Source organism: Microtus ochrogaster, unplaced genomic scaffold, assembly GCF_000317375.1.
Source record: "Microtus ochrogaster isolate Prairie Vole_2 unplaced genomic scaffold, MicOch1.0 UNK23, whole genome shotgun sequence".
NCBI lineage: Eukaryota > Metazoa > Chordata > Mammalia > Rodentia > Cricetidae > Microtus > Microtus ochrogaster.
The window spans coordinates 4172542-4191795 of record NW_004949121.1 but is presented as its reverse complement, the minus strand read 5'-3'; the positions used below and the strand labels follow the sequence as shown (position 1 = coordinate 4191795).

The window sequence follows — 19254 nt, the reverse complement described above, 5'->3', positions numbered from 1 at the left end:
ACTGACCATACCACTGAGACTCAGTTGGTTATTTTTTAAAAAATTAAAGAAGAATAAGATGACAAAGAGGATATCAAAGTTGGAGGGGGATGTGTTAGATGGAGTGCAGTGGGGAGTGGGAGAGAGAAATGGGGGTACATATGATCAAGATACATTGTATACATGCATGAAATGACCAAAAAATAAGTATTTTTAAAACTAGGTGTGACCATATACATACATGTAACTCCAGCACTAATGAGAGTAAAGACAAGAGGATCCTGGTAGCTCAGTGGCCACCCATGTAGCCAAAACACTGAACTTCAGTTTCAGTGATGCACCCTATCTTCACAGAACGTGTACAGTAATAGCTCAAGATATCAAATGTCCTTTTTTGGTTTTAACCTGTGCACACATGGACATGTGCACTGGTATATATTGGTGTGTATATACCTCACATATGTACATGATACTACAACAACAACAACAACAACAACAACACACACACACAGGAAAAAATCCTAAACTTGTTAGACAAGTAAGCAATGTTAGTTCTTGTCCAGATCAGTGATTTCACATGGATGACGAATTAGTGAGTAGTTCTTCTGAAGGAAAATATTGAGAAATTTTATGAGGGGTATGGGAGTATGGTATTGGCTGTGAATCAGGTTTTTGATCTTTTCAGCCTGACTGAGGCCTAGTAATTGCATGAATTTTCATTTTGTTAGTGAAGCCAAGATCTCTGTTTACTGTTAAAGAAGGAATCTTTAATTAGCTCCACTAGGGTGTTGGCCTAGCAGTGGATGGAAAGGCTTGGCTGTTTTCAGCTGAAGGTAGAATTCATAGATGTTTATCAATGTCCCATGATCAGGACCAACTATTTGAAATAGTTGTTCCATATATACATATTGTTTGTTTTAAGTATATAATTTGATAACATTAGAGAATTAATTACATTATTATACAAATGCTCACCACAGCTAAATTTAGTGTTTGGTTCCTTTTACTTAACATGTTTACCTATGGAACAGCTAGGGTTTGCTATTTCTTTTTTTAACCAGTGAATTAACAGTTGTTTGAATAAAACACATTTGATAATGTATTCATTTAAAAATTGTATTTTTGTCTTTTCTTTCATCAAATGGAGCTCTAGATGTATGGGCTAGCATCCGTAAGTACCATTATTTATATAATGCCCACTAAAAGATTGTTTCCTTAATAACTTATTCTAGGACTCCAGGGAGGTCAAGAGATAATTTCACAACGAACCTCCTTCTCCAACTCTCTTTCCAGGATCTGAAGGTGACACAGGCCCTCATCCTGGCCTACTATGTGCAGAGTGGGGCATAAATTCACAACCTTGGATTCACCATGAGAGTCATTATCCCAACTTTCCCAGACAACAGGGGTTCTGCCCTCTAGTCATAATCTTGAAGTCCTGACAGGATATGACACTTCCTAATCTATGGGAAACCACAAAAAGGACAGTCATCTCTTCATAATGATATAAGGGACATCTGAAAACCTTTATCCAGACATGTTATTGACATTCTTTTTTAGTCATTCAGATCTCACACAGCAACTGCTGACATTGTGCAGTCATGTTCACCTCTGTAGATTTTCAGCTAAGATCTATAGTCATGTTCAACTCTGTAGACTTTCAGCTAAGACCAATATCTAATTCTTTTAGCAAGTGTTACTCCCCACCCGGCACCTAGTGTGGGGCCTAGTCCATACTTTTTGGGACCAGTTTGCCAGCCATTTGGCACATAGGGCACTGACCTCTGTGTGTTTCTTTGGGACTGAATGTCTGCGGGACTGGGTGAAATAGAAATCACAGACAACAAGTGGCACCAACATGGAAAGCTAAATTTCTTTAAAACCTGAGATACTTGGGAAATAATTCTAGACAAAAAAGAACAGAGTTAAGCATGGCTTCTTGGTAGCATTTTCTCAGATGAGCTCTGTTTGCTAGAAGCAAATACACCTTATTTAAGAGAGGCTTCCTGACTCAGCTTTAGATGTAAAAACCTGACAGCATTTTTAAGAGGCCCCACCACAAAACACTTAAATGGTGCTTATGAATAGCCAACAGCATGCTTGTGATGGCAGCACAAACCTTAAAACTCCATAGAATTGTGGCAATAAACATGGCTCCAGCCAGTACCTCGCTATGAGGCTAGACTCTCAGAAAACTAAGGAATGGGCTAGATCTACAGCTTGAATCCCAACCACATTGCTTAGAAACAATAGAGACTCATGTGGTCAGAAAAAGAGAGATATGCAGTAAAGACAGATTCAGATTTAGAAAACTTGTATATGGTTGACAATGTGTTTAAAAATATATGCAGGCTTGGGAGAAAAAAGAAAAAGAATAACATCCTTAAAATGAAAAAGAAAGAGAATATTTGGGTATGGTGGCAAACACCTTCAATCCCAACACTTTGGAGGCAGAGGCAGGTTGATCTCTGTGAGTTCAAGGTGTAGTGGCACACACCTTTAACCCCAGCACTTGAGAGGAAGGGACAGGCAGATCTTTGTGAGTTCAAGGACAACCTGGTCTACAGAGTAAATTCCAGGACAGCCAAAGATACACAGAGAAATCTGGTCTCAAAAAAAATGTATTAAAAATAAAAGGAAAAATATAGAGTTTAAAATAAAGTCATGTAAAGATGGAAAATACACAGAGAGTCTGTATACTCTATATTATTGTGTTGTCTTTGAACTGTTTGATAGCTGAGGAAGAAGCAATGGTTGCTAAAAGACATTTGATTATAAATGTTGGTGGATTAATCCAAGATAGGTATTTTGAAAATGCCTTGACTTCGAAACTGAAGTCAAAATATAAGTTATTTTGAAGAAGAGGTTTTGCTTTTGTTTCCACAGGAAATGGGAGCCTATGGATTCATACTGGTTTAAGGAAAATCAGGTTTGATCAAGGAAGAGCCCCTAAGAAATCTCAAATGTCTGAGTTCTACATCCAGAACAGCTTCAAGACTGCTGGATGAGATGATCAAGCCTCACAGGATACTCCAGTCAGGACTTGATCATAATTCTAAATTTTCTTTAGTTCCCCATAAGATTATCAGTGTTGCCAGTCAGCAGGAAGGGGCCCGGAAAACTACACCTGCATTCCCCAAAAATGGACTATGGATGTTTTTCTTTGTTTAGAGTATTGGTTACAATTTGGTATGGATAATGGTCAGGAAGAAAGTTAAACAAAGGAGATTAGATTCAGAATTTTTCTTTTGAACAAAAAACGGGGGAAGTGCTGTGAGACAATTATCTTATACCCTTTAAAGATTTGTCAGTTGTATTGTTTTAATATAATTTAATTTTATAAAATGCTGATTGGCTAGTAGCCAGGCAGGAAGTATAGGTGGGGCAACCAGGCAGGAAGTAGAGGCAGAGCAACTAGAACAGGAGAATTCTGGGAAGAGGAATGATCAGTCTGGATTCATCACCCAGACACAGAAGATGCAAGATGAGAATGCCTCACTGATAAAGGTACCAAGCTACGTGGCTAACACAGAAAAGAATTATGGGCTAATATAAGATGTAAAAGTTAGTTAATAGGAAGCCTAAGCTAATAGACCAGCCATTTTATGATTAATATAGACCCCTGTGTGTTTCTTTGGGACTGAACGGTTGCAGGACCGGGCAGGACAGAAACCTCTGTCAACACCCATCCCTACTCAGAGTGACTAAAATAGTGAAGAAAAAATGATTACACTAGGAAGGATCACTTTGTCCAAGCCCTACTGGTACATTTTCATGTAACTGCAACATTTTATGTGACCTAATTTTCTGGACCAGCCCAGTGTTTTTGTCATTGGAATGGTCTTGGTCAGAATATGGGAAAACCGCTTGAGCTCAAGAGTACCAGATTGATTTGACATTGACAGAGAGAAGCATGACACTGGAGTGACACTGACATCCTGCCTTCCCACTCAGGACAGGACCCTAGATGAATGCTTCACTGTACAAAATATTCATGCAGATACCTGGCTCATTCTCTTAATTAACGCCATTTATCCCAGTCCTAACATTCTTGTCACCTTCCTTAGTTGACTACAAATGGAAAAAATAAAGCCTCATTTTAGAACTGCAGCCCTGACAATGAAGCCACAAGCTAAACAGTCTGTTAGGGATGTTGTTTGATCTTGGATGTCTGATATCAACATATAATTAAATGTGATGGCAGGAAGTGACAATGGGGCCATGATTTCAAGCACACAGAGTAGAGTGGATACACAGTCTACTAAATTCTCATCTACTACCGTAGTTGAGTGGCATTGATCAGTCACTTAAGTAGAATTTATTGGGAAGTCATTTTAAAATTGGCTTTGGCTTATAAAAGTGTTACCCCATTTTCCTTCTAGGGAATCCTAGCCAAAAGCTTTCAAATCACTTCTTCAAGGTCAATCATATATGAACTCAGCTACGTTAAAAGGAATTTACATGTTTATTTCTTATAACAGGGAGTTGAAGGAACCAGGAGAATATGGTCTTCAGATAAGACAGAGCACAGGAAGAAGACACACCACAGAAAATGATCCTAGGCTCAAGACACAGTCACTCCTTTAAGAGCTCTGATTCTTATTGTACTAATAAACAATATTCTTTTTGCTGCTTTTCATCTGATAGGTGATTTATAATTTGTAATTGTTACTTTATATACAAACTATTTAATGGAAGAAAATATTTTAAATATGAATGTTAACAAATTCAGAAACATCATGAATGCAGAATTATGGCTGCCAAAGCCTTTGTTGGAGAAATGACCCGCAGTGCCATGCTCCTGGCTTCTCATCCCTCAGTAGTTTCTCCTGGTGTCATTCTTGCTCCCAGAATTCCTTGTAACTAACACTGTATCTCATTCTCCCCTGTTTCTCACTCAAGGCATTTAAAGGCATTTTGTGAAAATGAATCCGAATTTCTGCGAGGTGGATATAGGGTGTGCACTGTGCACTTGACTTAATCAGCACTGCAAGCTTCATGAGACTTCAGAGGTGAGTCAGCATGGAGGGTTTCACAGCATAAATCAAGACAACGATATCATCACTAAAGTATTTTTATTGCAATTAAATGTTAAATGATATGTTTGTCTAAAAGTCATCTAGCTACAGAAATGGGTAATTTTATAGGAAAAGCAATTTGATGTCTAGGATTTTCTCAACATAATGCAGGGGACAGATGTTGATAACAGTCTGTCAGACAGATACTGTCACAAGTCAGTCCTTGATGAACTTTGTGATAATGATTCAATACTTATTATTCACTCACATAATTTGCATAATTTGATTGTTTTATCATGAAAGAATAAGTACATATAGAAACATTGTAGACCTTTCCCCCTAAATAGTAAAAAAAAAATCGCCGCGTTTGGGCACAAACTTCGTCTCCAAATTAATACCAAATATATGCTTGAGTACTTCTTCTATTTCTTCTTCCTTCAGAGTCTTAAATTCTACCAGATCAACATTGTCCTTATAATTAAACTTTTTGTAGACAAGAGTGGTGCCCAGTAAGCCATGAACCCCTTCTTGGGTCTGCAGGGAGCAAAGTGATGTTTTGACCATTACAGAAGTTGGAGATGTTTGGGCATATTCACTCACAGACTTGAAATATTCAATCGTTCGAGGTTCAAGAGTAAAAGAGAATATTTTTCTGTGGTTATTCTTCTCAAGAATGCTAGAATCAATGAATTCTTGGTTTGGAACATAATGTTGCCTTTTAGTTTGGGCCAGGTACCAAGTTCCATTCTCTTCTGTCAAGTGAAAGATGGCAGGCACCTGAGGCTGATCCTTCCCAGAAATTAATTCCAGAGGCTCCCACGGCTGGCAGGAAAATGGGAATGCAGCATCCACAATATACTTTTTGCCACTGAGGGTCACCATAAGCAGGAGATGAATCAAGGTTTTGCTATATCTGCAGGCGGGGGAGTTATAAACTTGTCCTCCCAACATTATGGCCTCAAATCCCATCGTGGTCAGAGCCCAGTAGAAAAGATTGTTCAACTGGAGGCACCAGCCACCCCGCTTCTTCCTCACGACATGATCAAAGACGGCCTCTAAGCTCAGCTCCATGGGTTCCCCGCAATGGATGTTCAAGTTCTCAAAGGGAACAGCTCGTATCTGGTGCTGAAGGATTTCAGTTAATGTTTGCAAGTCCAGTTTGTTCCTGGAATTCTGATAACCAATTCTTTCAAAGTATTCTTTAATGTCCATGGTCCCCTAAGGCAAGGAAAACAAATCAATCAGATATTACTGTCTGAACTTGGAGTTCCTTTTATAGGTTAGTTATCTATTAAAGTTATTTAAAGGAAAGCATAAACACACATATACAAAATTAGCTGACATATCTGTAGCAATTTCTTGAAGCCACGTTCACATACATATTTCACTTAACAGTGTCAGTGAACCTGGAGGGACAGTTAGGCCATGTCTTTCTCTTTTGAGTATCAGAAGTTAGAAGTCTAGGTTAGATGATACAGTGAATGGTAAGGTGAAGGTTTTAGAGGTGCTGTTATGTCATGAATGAATTGGGGGTTCCCAATTGGTGCACACTAAACAGGTCTCTAAACAGTGCCTGAAAGAAGCAGAAGTAGTTAACAAAAGAACACCGGACTTTTGATTCCTACAGCCTAGAGTCATGGGAGAGGAAAACCTGCAGTGCGGAGCTGCCTAGGTCATATTGGCCTGTGGGCATGTCTTTGGGGGAACTGTCTATGGTTCTTTCTGGTCTTGTCCTGACTTGTCACAGTAATGGACTGTAATGTATAAGCTATAATCCATAAGCCCTTACCTTCCCTAACTTACTTTTCATTATAATTTCTTTAGCACAGCAACACACACGAAGCAAGGATATTGACCACTCTCTTTTCCCTTTAGCTGCATCTTACCTTGTGCAATGTACCCTATTAAAAAATTAGATATGCATTCACACGGATTGTTACACTCAAGAAACAATTTACCGAATATCTGCCAAGCATTTACCACTGACACAGGGCTGTAATGGCTTCCTATATGTTGCAGGATATTGCTGTGATACAACAACATAGCCAGGACACTTTGCAGAGTTTATTTGGACTTACATCTCCTTCACAATGAGAATCTACAAGCGGCTTGGCAGGCAACCATGGAGGCTGGAGCAGAAGCTGATGTCTCACATTTTCAAGTATAAGCACAAAGAAGAGAGAAGACACTAGAAATGACATGAAATTACTCTCAAAGCTTCCACCTATGACATACTTCCTCCAGCAAGGATATACCTGTCAAGCTTCCCCAAAGAGTGCCAACAACTGAGGATCAAGTATTCAAATGCATGAGACTATGGGGAACATCTCACTCAAACTATCACAGCTCTGTGGTATCAGAATGACAGAGACAGGGGAACTGAGTAAACAAAGCATTTATCTAGAAGATTGTTTTAAGTAAGCTGCAGTGATGATTTGAAAGAAAATGGAGCCCAAAGGGAGTGGTACTAAAAGGAGGTGTGTCCCTGTTGGAATAGGAGTGGTCTTGTTGGAGTATGTCGCTGTGGAAGTGGGCTTTGAGGTCTCATATATGCTCAAGCCACACCTGGTGAGATAGACCACTTCCTGTTGGCTGTGCAAGATGTAGGACTCTCAGCTACCTCTCCAGCACCATGTCTGCCTGCATGCCTCTGTACTGTGGGACAATAGTCTTTGATCCTGTCACTTGTATTATTTTAATAAAATGCTGATTGGCATGTAGCCAGGCAACAAGTATAGGCAGGGTGACCAGGCAGGAAGTAGAGGCAGAACAGGAGAATTCTGGGAAGAGGAGAGTCAGTCTGCAGTCATCACCCAGATACAATGGAAGCAAGATGAGAATGCCTTGCTGATAAAAGGTACCAAGCCACAAGGCTAACACGGACAAAAAGTATGGGCTAATATAAGTTATAAGAGTTATAAGAAGCCTGAGCTAATATACCAACCAGTTTATAATTAATGTAGACCTCTGTGTTTTTCTTTGCAACTGAAAGGCTGTGGGACCAGGTGGGACAGAAACCTTGGTCAACACCTCCAATGCCCACAATGCTGGTAATGGATTGAACCTCTGAACTGTAGGCCACCCAAATAATTGGTTTCCTTTATAAGAGTTGCTGCGGTTATGGTATCTCTTCAGAGCAATATAAACCCTAACCAAGAGACCTGAAAAAAAAATCAAAGAATCTAGCAAGCAAGCAGACAGGGAGATAGGGAGAGCTTATAAAATGGAGTAGCCAGAGAAACACTCCTTAGAACTAACAGTGATGGACACTGAGCCTGTGGAGGCAGGTGGGAAGCAAATGGGGAAAAGCTCCATGCTGTGAGCTTCCTGGAGTGCTCAAGGGATATCTAGGAAACATGGACAGTTGTAGCAGATTGGGAAGAGTGGATTGTGATGAGAACACATAGAAGACAGTGTCCTGATAGCAAAGTTGACATTGTTGATTTGCTGTAAATGAATGCAAACTCTAGAGGGATGGAAGGAGAGTTGTAACATGACAATACTGAACATCATCCAAGTCACCTTCATGAGACTCTGTGGTGGAACAGGCAGCACACACTGGTTCACAAGACGTAGGAAAGCCCTATTTGCATGCAATTTGAATCTGGGACCAGTGACTACCCAGGGCTGGCATGACTGCCCCTGACACATGGCCCAGATAGGGCAGTGAGACCTTATTGAGGGACATGGATAATACCATAGAACACTAATTCAAATCTATCCGTGTTATCCTGGAATGAAACCCTCTAATGACGGAAAGACCTGGATGGAGTCCAACACTATCTTTAACAACATCTCACCCTACCCAAACAATACAACAACAACAAATAGAATAAAGGTTTTCTTACTTTTGAAAAGAAGACTTTATGAATTGCTATCTAAGAGCCATTCTATTCAGACTTGGAGTAGAACGATTATGCACTGACCTAAATGTTCGGGTTCTGTGCGGTGGCACAGCCTGTGATAACATGTCTCTATGGGATCCACTGAGACAGTGGCTGTTAAGCATCTCTATTTCCTCTTGCTTATCCATTCTCAATTTTAAAGCTCACTCCACTTTCTATTTATTGCCAGTTTCCTGCTTCTCTGCCGTGGATGTCAGTACAATTTCTCTTAAACCCATTAAGGAGCCTGCTGTGTTTTCCCCTGGCCCAATGTGTTAACTGTTCTCCTCAACATCAGCATAAGTGTTTTATCTTCCATGTTCAGACCCAGTGAGAATAAACCAGGTTTTACTCTGAATGCTCCAAAGCCTTGCTGATACCCATGAACTGCATGCGGAATGGAGAGGGGCAAGCTGGTACACAGGGTTTCTGCAGGCATTGCCATACGATGATGACCTAGATGGTTGCGTTTCCCATTCAGAATCACTTTATATTTCTTTTGAAGCAAGTGTTTAAAATGTTTATGCCCCTGTAATCCTTTTTTTTAATCACTCCGTCTGTTTTCCTCTCACTATTATGTTGGTATGATGTCATATTTACCGATTGATTTTTTAAAAAATATTTATTTATTTATTTATTTATTTATTTATTATGTATACAATATTCTGTCTGTGTGTATGCCTGTAGGCCAGATGAGGGCACCAGACCCCATTACAGATGGTTGTGAGCCACCATGTGATTGCTGGGAATTGAACTCAGGACCTTTGGAAGAGCAGGCAATGCTCTTATCCTTTGAGCCATCTTTCCAGCCCCATACTGATTGATTTTTAAATCTCTGTTGAGATTTGGTGGGCTGTGGCCTTTAAAATCCTAATCTATGAGTAAAGTTGTGTTTTGTGTGTATCTGAGGAGAACTGGTACCCTAAGATTGTAGGATAACATAACCAATATTAGATATTCTGGGACTGAATGTGTTTAAACTCTGTGTCAGCTAAGCTGGGACTCGAGGTAAAATGCTGAAGGTACTCAGAAAGTGATTTCCAAGAAAAGAGCTGAACGGAAGTGGTGTTGACACCCCAGGCTAGCTTGTGGACCCTATTGCGGGTGTAGACTTTCCCCTTCACCTTTACTGCTAGCCTGGGAGACTCAGCGGAGTCAGCGTAAGCACATGCAGGGAGCCCACTCCCATAGTTCAGAAAGCATCCTGCTCTAGTTAGCCTGACACAGCTTGAATTCAGGAATCTTCAAATGCCTCTTCTTTTTCTGAGGGCAACTGATGGGCTAATTAAAACATAACTTTTCAGAGTTGTTTTGATCTTACACCTGTAAAAATGGCCAAGATCAAAAACACTGATGACAGCTTATGCTGGAGAGGTTGTGGGGAAAAGGGAACATTCCTGCATTGCTGGTGGGAGTGCAAGCTGGTGCAGCCCTTTTGAATGTCAGGGTGGTGATTTCTCAGAAAAGTAGAAAACAACCTTCCTCAAGACCCAGCAATGCCACTTTTGGGTATATAGCCAAAGGATGCTCAGTCTTACCACAAGGACATGTGCTCAACTATGTTCATAGAAGCATTGTTTGTCATAGCCAGAAACTGGAAACAACCTAAATGCCCCTCAACTGAAGAATGGATAAGGAAAATGTGGTACATTTAGACAATGGAGTACTACACAGCTAAAAAACAAATAAATACATAAAGACATCTTGAAATTTGCAGGCAAATGGATGGATCTAGAAAACATAATATTGAGTGAGGTAACCCAGACCCAGAAAGACAATTATCATATGTACTAACTCATAAGTGGTTTTTAAACATAAAGCAAAAAACACCAGCCTATAATTCACAATCCTAGAGAATCTAGACAACAATGAGGACCCTACGAGAGACTTACATGGATCTAATCTACATGGGAAGTAGAAAAGGACAAGATCTCCTGAGTAAATTGGGAGCATGGGGACCTTGGGAGAGGGTTGAAGTGGAGGGAAGGAGCAGGGAGGGGAGCAGAGAAAAAATGTAGAGCTCAATAAAAATCAATAAAAATGTATTTAAAAGACAAACACAACTTTTCTTGAAAACAAAAGGATTGCTTTGAGGACTAAATTATGGAAGATCTCTAACAACCACAACACAGTAGTCAGGTGACTGTCTGATTGCGTAGGAGAGCATGCAGGAGGGACAGTGGTGGTGTGTTACCTACATCTCTGTGCAGCATGCACTGTCATGTATTTTGTGTTACCTAAGGACCCCTTTCCTCTGTTTGTCCCCTACACATGATATTCTGAACTGGAATCCAACAGAGAAGACTTAGAAGTAGTTTGGTTCAGGTTGACTGCCTACACTATTTGGTTATCCATGAAGGCAACTGTGACTCAACACACCAGTTTTGGCCATTGGACCTCAAGAAGCACATTAAAAGAGATGAATTGACAATGAAAAGCAGGAAAGGGAGATGGGAAGAATGAAGAGATTCAACTACCCCTCAAGTCTGTTCGCATAGCACTGACATAAAGTTTCACTAGAAAATGAGATCTATGCATAATTATGTTGCATGGCCAAGATGGGGCACCCTCCACCATCTTAGCCCAGACTTCCTTCCCTGGAAGGCCAGTCTTTCCTGCAACATCTTCTGACAAGTTACAAATCTTCTCTTTACAAGTAGTAAAGATGACCCACTGACTTCAGACTCCCCCCTTCCCCTAGAGCAAGCACTCTTTCTTTCCCTAGGAGGACGTAGTCTCCTGATGGAACTCTAAATCCTTGAGGCCCATTACATTAACAGTCTGATAGCCAAGGAATGGGCATATGTGCCTCATTAGTATATTCCCATTTCTGCCAGCCAGGCTGGTTACATGGACATTCTTGAAGGCTACAACAGTACCAGTCCAATTATCAAAGATTCGGCCGGAGTCTTCTATGTATACTTCAGGGATTTCTACTGTGACTGAAGAGAATTGCAAAGAGCCAGTGACTTGCTTTACTCTATTTGAGTGTGCACTTCCTGATTTCTACCTCTTCTTTTCTGATTGCTTTGTTCTCATCCACACTGAAGGGCACTGAATCACTGTGCATTAACACATACTCCAGAACCCAGACAAGTCGGCTTTACCTATCCAGACAGAAAAGTCTGGCTGGGCTGACCACACTAAAAGACAATTCCCCCACAGTTCCCAGTGTTTGGGAGACCTGCAACTCAGAAATGCCGCTAATGACAGCTTCTCGAGGCCAAGGAGTAGGAGTGGGCTACTCCCAGGAAGCCCAAAAACCAAATCTAAAGGGAGATAGTGTTCATAGCTGGAGATGGGCGAAGGCCAAAGGAAAATAAATCTCTGGCAGAGAGTGGTTGAAGAGATGATAGTTTAAACGTTCTGTTTGGGAGACAGGGTAGAAGCAATAGTTTTGCAGGTGAGGAAGTGGATGGGGGTCTTCCAGAAGAAAAACAGCAATTCCCGAGAGATGCGGGGATACTGTCGGCACTCTGCCTGGAGCCAGAAATAGAGCCCAGAGCAGAGACCCTGGACCTCGGATCTCTCTTGATAGGAGCATCGCTCTTGGAGAACTCTGTGCTCTGTGTTCTGGGGCAAAGCAGCTGGATAAATAACAAATGAGACCACACTAGCACATTGTTGGCGGTTCCTGGAGAGCCTCCCCCTAAGCCCTCTTTTGTGGAGAATAGGCAGGGATCTTGAAAGTGAACAGTTTTGACCCTTGTCTTTCCAGAGGCCAGGAAATCCAGAAGGGCGGGCTGGGTTCCTGGTGCCTCTTATCTAGCCTCCTAAATAAGCACCCGCCTGACAGCTGAATGGCCTCTAATCCCATAACCTCTCATTTTCAAGAACTGAGGTCCCCAAATCATTTAGGAGATGGCCGTAGTTATGTCAGGAAAGAACTTAGGCTCCCTAGTCTTGTGGACTGTCAGGCTTGAAGGATGACTGTGGGGACCGAAGATAAAAACGAGAGCAGTGGGTGGAGACTGGTCAGGCAGTTTTAGGAACAGGGAGTTTATCGGGAAACCTCTGGAAATGTCCTGTGAGGAGACCCCTTGAAGAGATAATAGACTCATGCCACTAACTGAAGAAGAGATTGTCCTCCTCCTTTCTGCATCTTACTCATGTTCCAGTCAGGACCCCAGCATGCTACCCAGACAGTTAGGACCCCAGCACACTTTCTCCAGACACTAAGAAGCCAGCATACTCCCCAGACGCTCACAACCCCACTCCCGAGACACTCAAGATCCAGCATGCTCCCCAGCACTCAAAAGCCAGCATGCTCCCCAGACACTCAGAAGCCACAGCACACTTTCCCCAGACACTCAGAAGCCAGCATGCTGTCTTGAGTACTGTGGATGTCCCCTCGGTTTCTCTGAAGCCTCTACCTCCCTTTCTGGAGTCACTTGCCAACCTCCAAGTCTAACTTAAAAAGCATCGTTTTCCCCTCCATCTTCCTTTTCCCTTGCAGCAGCTTTCAAGATTTTCCCCTAATTTGTGTTGGTAGTTTTCTCTCAAACTCTAATAATATGGTCTTTGAGTTTGTTTCTGAGCAAATTTTTAAATTCTGTTATTAATGAAACCAAAAACCTACGAAAGAAAATCCCAGTTCCTCTTGTATCAATAGAAGCATGGTATATCTCATATGGTTTTGTTCGGCTAGAATTTTATTAACACTGATGACATTGTTCTGACTTTTAGATGTCTTCCTATACACTCTATTTTAAAATGTATCCTCAGGCCACTTGATCCCTGGCGCCTGCCCTTTGGCATCTCCTTTGCTTTCCTAATGCATGTCTGAGATTGTCCCTGAAGGCTCCCAATGGCATGTGCATGGTGTGAAGAAGCTAAATTAAGGTCCCTGTGCTGGCATATCAGTCAAAGATGACCGGAGCTGGAGGCTTTGTGTTCTGCCTGACCTGGGGGTTCGCTGGAGGCACACCTAGTACTGCCTCCCATGCAGTCCAAGCTGCCCATCAGGAACCTTTTGTTAATTCTGCCTTTATAACCTCAGTCTATCCTTTCTACTGGTCCAGGGGGCAGTTCGCCCTCGTGCTAAGCCGTCCCCTCTCACCAGCGTCTCCCAGCTGCGACACTACTACATCAAACACCTATTTTGAAATGTGACCTATTTTCTTCTTTCCCATTTCATCCTTACCTTTCTTCCCTGCCTTTTCTGATGACCACTGGCTGGAGAGGGAATATTACCTAATAATACTTTTATATTCAGAGCAGACAGAACATTTGAGTTTTTCACAGCAAAGATTCATTCAGACTCGGAAATATAGACCATGCTCCTCGATCATGGCATTTGATATCAAAATTTTATCAAAAATGCAACAATAGAGGAGAGTAAACCCAGGATTTGAAGCTTGAGGAATATAAAGCAAAATAGAGAGTTTCCTTCTATCAGATACTCATTTACTTCCAGAACCCTTGTTGACATTTGTTCATCCATGAAAGGAGCAGACTTGGGAAGCTCGTGTGGCTAAATAGGCCCAGTTACTTCTGAGGAAGTAGACATGCAGATTTGCACCATCAGTGCCTGGTTGCTGCCAAATGGTTGCGAGATGTACACAGAGAATTTCAATATTTTTCCATCGTGACAAAGTGTGCAGGGACGTTCGCAGTAAAACTGGGAGGTAAAGAGGAAGCCTATACAGACGCTTCAATTTTCATAATTTTTGCTCATGAATTAGAATGGCAATAAAGACAAAATGACAATAGAGCAAACATGATGACTTACATGCTTCTAGCATGCGAAGATTAGCATAAAAAGAGGCTATGTAGCTGGTCTTCTGTAGAGTTTAAAAGGGTTGGCTTAAGCTTTATATTATTATTTTTTGTAGTATCTTATTGGTTTTCGAGAATTACACACAATAATTTTTAGCATATTTTCCATCCCTTTCCATGACCACCCTCTGCACTTCCCATAGTTGTTGTAGTATTAACAGTCACTTGCTTCGTTGCTGTGATAAAAACACTGAACAAAGCCCCTTAAGGAAGGGCTTGTTTTGACTTACAGTTCAAGCAGAGGTCACTAGTTGCATCCACAGCCAGAAAACGGGGAGCGATGAATGCCTGGGCTCTCTTTGCCCTCCTTATGTAGTCCAAGGTCCACGGAATGGTGCCACCCACATTTAAGGTGGATCTTTCCAACTTGCAAATGTAATCTAGAAAATCCCTTACAGATGTGCTCAGAGAAGTGTTACCGTGTTGATCCTAACTCCCACAAAACTTGACAATCAAGATGAACAACTCCACCCCTTGTCAAATTAATAGCCAACACTTCACTTTAAGTTGTAACATTCCACCTCTGCCTCCTAGGCCTTATTTCCATCTCAAAATACATTTAATTGATCTCTAAACGTCCCCATAAATGATAACAGTCTCAACATCTTTCAAAATCCAAAACATAAGTCTGTTTAGAGGCTCAAAACATTCTTGTCATTATGACAAAGATATTTTTAAAACCTCTATATACTTGCAACATACAATTATACATTCTCCAACACTATTGCTCCAAAAGAGAGGAATTCAGGCATAGTAAAGAATGATCAGATTAAAACAAGACCAAAACACAACAAGGAAACCAAATCCCAGAGCTCCGTGCCTGGCCTCTCGAACTCATGATAGAATTGTTAGGTCTCCCAAGGGTTTGAGCATCTCCACTCCTCCGGCTCTGCTGTCTGTAGCACACATAGCTTTTGGGGGCTTTGCTGTACCCCCATGCTTGCAGTTCTTCTTGGCAGACATTCTCCAGCCCTGGCATCTCAAACACCCTGGGGTCTTTACTGCAGCTTTTGCTTCACCTCAGAGCTTCATGCAAGAGACTCTTGACTTTCCTTTTGAGAATATAATTCTGCCATATATTGCCTTGCCTTGGTGCCCTATTGAGATCTATTTTGTTTTATTGAAAATAGATTTTTTACATAATATATTCTTATTATGGTTCCCCTCCCCCTACTCTGTCCAGTCCTTCTTACCTCCTCCCATTCAGTTCCACATTCTTTCTCTCTCTCCTTATAAAACAAACTTCTAAAGAATAATAATAAACTGCAACAAGATAAAACAAAAACAAACAAATAAGAATAGGGCAAAAAACAAACAAGAAAAAAAGCAAAGAAAGAGCATGATAATTCATATAGAGAGAGACACACATACATATGCACACCCAGGAATCCCATTAAAATGACTATCACCTCCAATCTTGCAATCTTGCATCATTCATATTTGTAAACCCAACATTATGTAGACAATGTTATCAAGTTCTCCTGGTATTTTTGGATGGAGCCTGGCCCCCTTGGGCAACACTTTTACCAGCTTTCATGCCTTGACCCTGGGGGAACTATTTCCAAAGGCAATGTGATTCTGAAGGAGGAAAGCCAAGGCAGAAAGTATGCATCTGAGTTGTGAAAATGTGGATTTGGAGCCAGTAAGGAGGTTGCCACTGACCACCTCAGCCCAGTATGGGGGTTTCCTGGGACGCCGTTCCTTGAAGACTGGGCCGGTAAGAAATTGGCGGTGACAAACAGAAACAAACACAGAGGCAGTTTGAATCTGAGTGTATTTTGCAGCTCTCAAGTGGGGGTTTTTATACAAGAAAAACAGGTATTACAATTCTAAAAGATGTGTCCAGTGAAGCAGTCACAAAGAATAATTATCATAATCATCTGACACCTAAACCCCCCCCACAAAATCAATCAGGTATTACATTTCATAACAGTGAGTTCAAAGAATCAATTACGAATGGAACAGATAACATCATGATCACTAAACAGAACAAAATACAAAAAATATAGTGATTTTTTTTATGGCAAACTTTCAGGAGTGAGTTCAAAGAGTCTTCAAGTGCATTGGTTATGACCCTCTAGGTCCTGATCAGGTTAATAAATTTCCATGAGTAATCCTTTACTTATCTAACATCTAGCTTCTGTCTTATTAAAAATCCTCAAAGTTCAATTTAAAACTATACTTAAACAATGCTTTCTACACCCCAGTGTCAGAGCCAACCTCATCGGCGCACGCACAGCCATACAAATTCATATGTTGTTGGGAGGACATTCTATCAAATTGTTATTTTGTAATATGTAAATGATTATGAAGCAAAGTGTTGAATCTCTCAGAGAAGAGGTCATGGCCAGTGACCCCATTTCAAGGGGTGGCTTCTTATCCAATTTTCTTGATTAAAATCTCGACCCAGGCTATCAGGAACATCTCGTAAATATAGAAAAGGAATAGAAGAAGATAAAGCAGACAATCTGTCATGAGAACTTCGGCTCAATATTTTTCTGGGGCTAGAGAGTTCCACAACAGGTTCTAGGCGACCTTTGGAGTCTAACGCCTCGGCCTGTGGGACTTATCACACAGAATCTACTGGGGTTGGTGTGCCAGGGGGGTCAAGCACAAAGATGGAGTTTAAGAACATCTAGAACATTGCTGACTGCAGGAGACCATGAGGAGATCCTGACCCAGTAGGTTCATGAAGAGGAATTGTCTTGGGGCAGGTTGATGAAACACTGGAATTTGGACAAGTTCTGCCTAGATATGCAAGGTACGGGTCTCTGATCTAAAGAGTGACACACAAAATAATAAGAGACAAGACAGAACTTGAGGCATTCATTTTGAAATACACCTGCCTTGAAGCCACTGTTGAGGGTGTGCTGGGGACTGCAGGTGAGTGAGTAAGAAAGGGGGTTTCCATCCAGGGGCATTTGGAGTTTTTGTGAGGGTTTAACTGACCAGTATGAAACTAAAGCCAACCATTGTCAGGGTCACTGCTGACAGTAAAATGAATTAGATTGCTTATTCTTGTTGGTTTACAATAATATTAAAAATAATAACATTACTAGGCCTACATGCCTAATTTTGCATCAAATAACAATGAATAGTTACATAATGTTCCCACAAGATGATATTAACCTTAGTAATTTTAGAGTTCAGTGGCATTTTTAGACATAAATATATTTCCAATGTAAATAGGTAGAAAACTTAAGGTTGAAAATTTGGAGTCTATAAAAATTTAGATGGATCTTCTACAAAAAATTACTTACTGGGATGAAAAATGAATCAAGATATTTATCCAGACAGAAGCATGATCCAGATATGATCATGGTCTTCTGCAAAGCACTGGAGAGAAGAGGAAATATGTATATTGAAGTGTGTTCCCCAACCTTATTCTTCACCATTGCGTTGTTGGCATCCTACTGTGTGCTGTTTTAAATATCCTTCCTGTCAAGTAGTCTCAAACCTTCGTGATATCAACATTTCATTCTGAGTAATTCATGGTGGAAGGACAACTGTTCTCCCAAACTATTATGGGATGTTCTGCATCATCCCTGATCCTGACACTCTGGATGTCAGCTGCCCTCCCTCCTCCCTATGAATTGTAATAAATGAGAATCTCTGAATACATTGCTAATATCCTTTCGCAGAGTAAACTGAGTTCATTTGAGAGCATTTGCCTGAAAGATGCCAAGTATTGTGAGCTGCTACAGACTCTGAAGGAAGGACCAGGGGCATGACATTGGCTAATATCATGGAGCGGGCTAAACAGTGGACACTGGCATCTCCAAGGAAGATGACAAAAGCATCTTACTGGCAAGGTGAAGTGAAGGAAGACCCCAGTTTGCTGGGGAGGACAAAATGATCACCATACATTTTGCCAAGAAAGTATTCCATGTTGGGCCATTACTGATTCTACAGAGACGCATCTTAGCTTGGGTTGGTGTGTCCTGTGGCATATTTGTAGATTGTGCTGTCTTCTGTATGTTTTATTCTGGGTTTCCTGTGTGTAATCTCAGCTTCCTGTGGGTGGACTGGTGGGGATTTCCTGGCTCGTTTGGGTGGCCTGTCCACACAGCATGAGAGGAATTCTTCATGAACGGCAGAAAGGAAGAGAAGAGGTGGTGGATGTCAAATTTAGGTCAGGGTTACCCCACCCCAATCCTGCTCCTCGTGTGACTTTAACAAGGTGCCTGAATTCACAGTGCTGCTATCCCTAGTCTGGAGCATGGCATAGGGGACAGTAGCAGTTATTGCATAGGGTTTTTTTTTTTTAATTTACTATTCTGTGGAACAGGACTCCCAAACCTTCCTTATGTTTCTATGGTTTCTTTCTTGTGCAAGGGCTAGTAGTTAATATATATAAGAAAACTACATCCTATGTTCCTCTTTTTGGGTCTGGCTTACCTCACTCAGGATAGTGTTTTCTATTTCCATCCATTTGTGCGCAAACTTCAAGAATTCCTTGTTTTTTACTGCTGAGTAACCAAGACCAGCTAGCCTGGGTCTGAAAAAGCATGGGATAAAACCGGACTTAGATAGCAGACAATGAGGACTACTGAGAACTCAAGAACAATGGCAATGGGTTTTTGATCCTACTGCAC

At 41.2% G+C, this 19254-nt stretch overlaps 1 protein-coding gene across 1 annotated transcript; it reads right to left on the bottom strand.

Moving 5' to 3' along the window:
* Nucleotides 1-5053: 5053 nt before the first annotated feature.
* Nucleotides 5054-14931, bottom strand: LOC101979244 (arylamine N-acetyltransferase 3-like). The gene is made up of 2 exons (XM_005367762.2): nucleotides 14890-14931; nucleotides 5054-6215 (listed from the first exon to the last, which is right to left on the bottom strand). The coding sequence occupies exon 2, from the start codon at nucleotides 6207-6209 to the stop codon at nucleotides 5337-5339; it is 873 nt and encodes a 290-aa protein (XP_005367819.1). The 5' UTR covers nucleotides 6210-6215; nucleotides 14890-14931; the 3' UTR covers nucleotides 5054-5336.
* Nucleotides 14932-19254: the final 4323 nt, after the last annotated feature.